Here is a 283-nt window from a genome sequence, read left to right on the forward strand (position 1 = left end):
TGCAGCGCTAATGGGGCCCCTCCATCCTCCGCACCCCACGTAACCGTCCCCTCTGCCCGTAACCGTCCCCTCTGCCGGGCGCATCCCCAGCCCCGGGGGGATGGATGCTCTGCCTGCCTCCTCCCCTGAGCCGGGGGGCGAGGAGGAGGAGGAGGAGGGTGAGGGTGAGGGTGAGGAGCTGGAGGGGAATGTGTTTTGCCCTCCTGTGCTCTATTACAGCCGCGAACCTGCTGAGCCTCGTCTGCCGCCAGCAGCAGCGGCCGTGGGGCAATGGGAGCACTGG

General features: G+C 68.6%; 1 protein-coding gene across 1 annotated transcript in view; it reads left to right on the forward strand.

Moving 5' to 3' along the window:
* Window positions 1–100: 100 nt before the first annotated feature.
* The window catches only part of MAP10 (microtubule-associated protein 10), a 1,861-nt gene continuing 1,678 nt past the window's right edge, over window positions 101–283 (forward strand). The window contains exon 1 of the mRNA XM_009891162.1: window positions 101–164. Coding sequence (XP_009889464.1) covers window positions 101–164 — 64 coding nt within the window. The remainder of the gene's footprint in view (window positions 165–283) is intronic.

The sequence above is a fragment of the Charadrius vociferus genome, unplaced genomic scaffold (assembly GCF_000708025.1).
Source record: "Charadrius vociferus isolate BGI_N301 unplaced genomic scaffold, ASM70802v2 scaffold78, whole genome shotgun sequence".
NCBI classification, from domain to species: Eukaryota; Metazoa; Chordata; class Aves; order Charadriiformes; family Charadriidae; genus Charadrius; species Charadrius vociferus.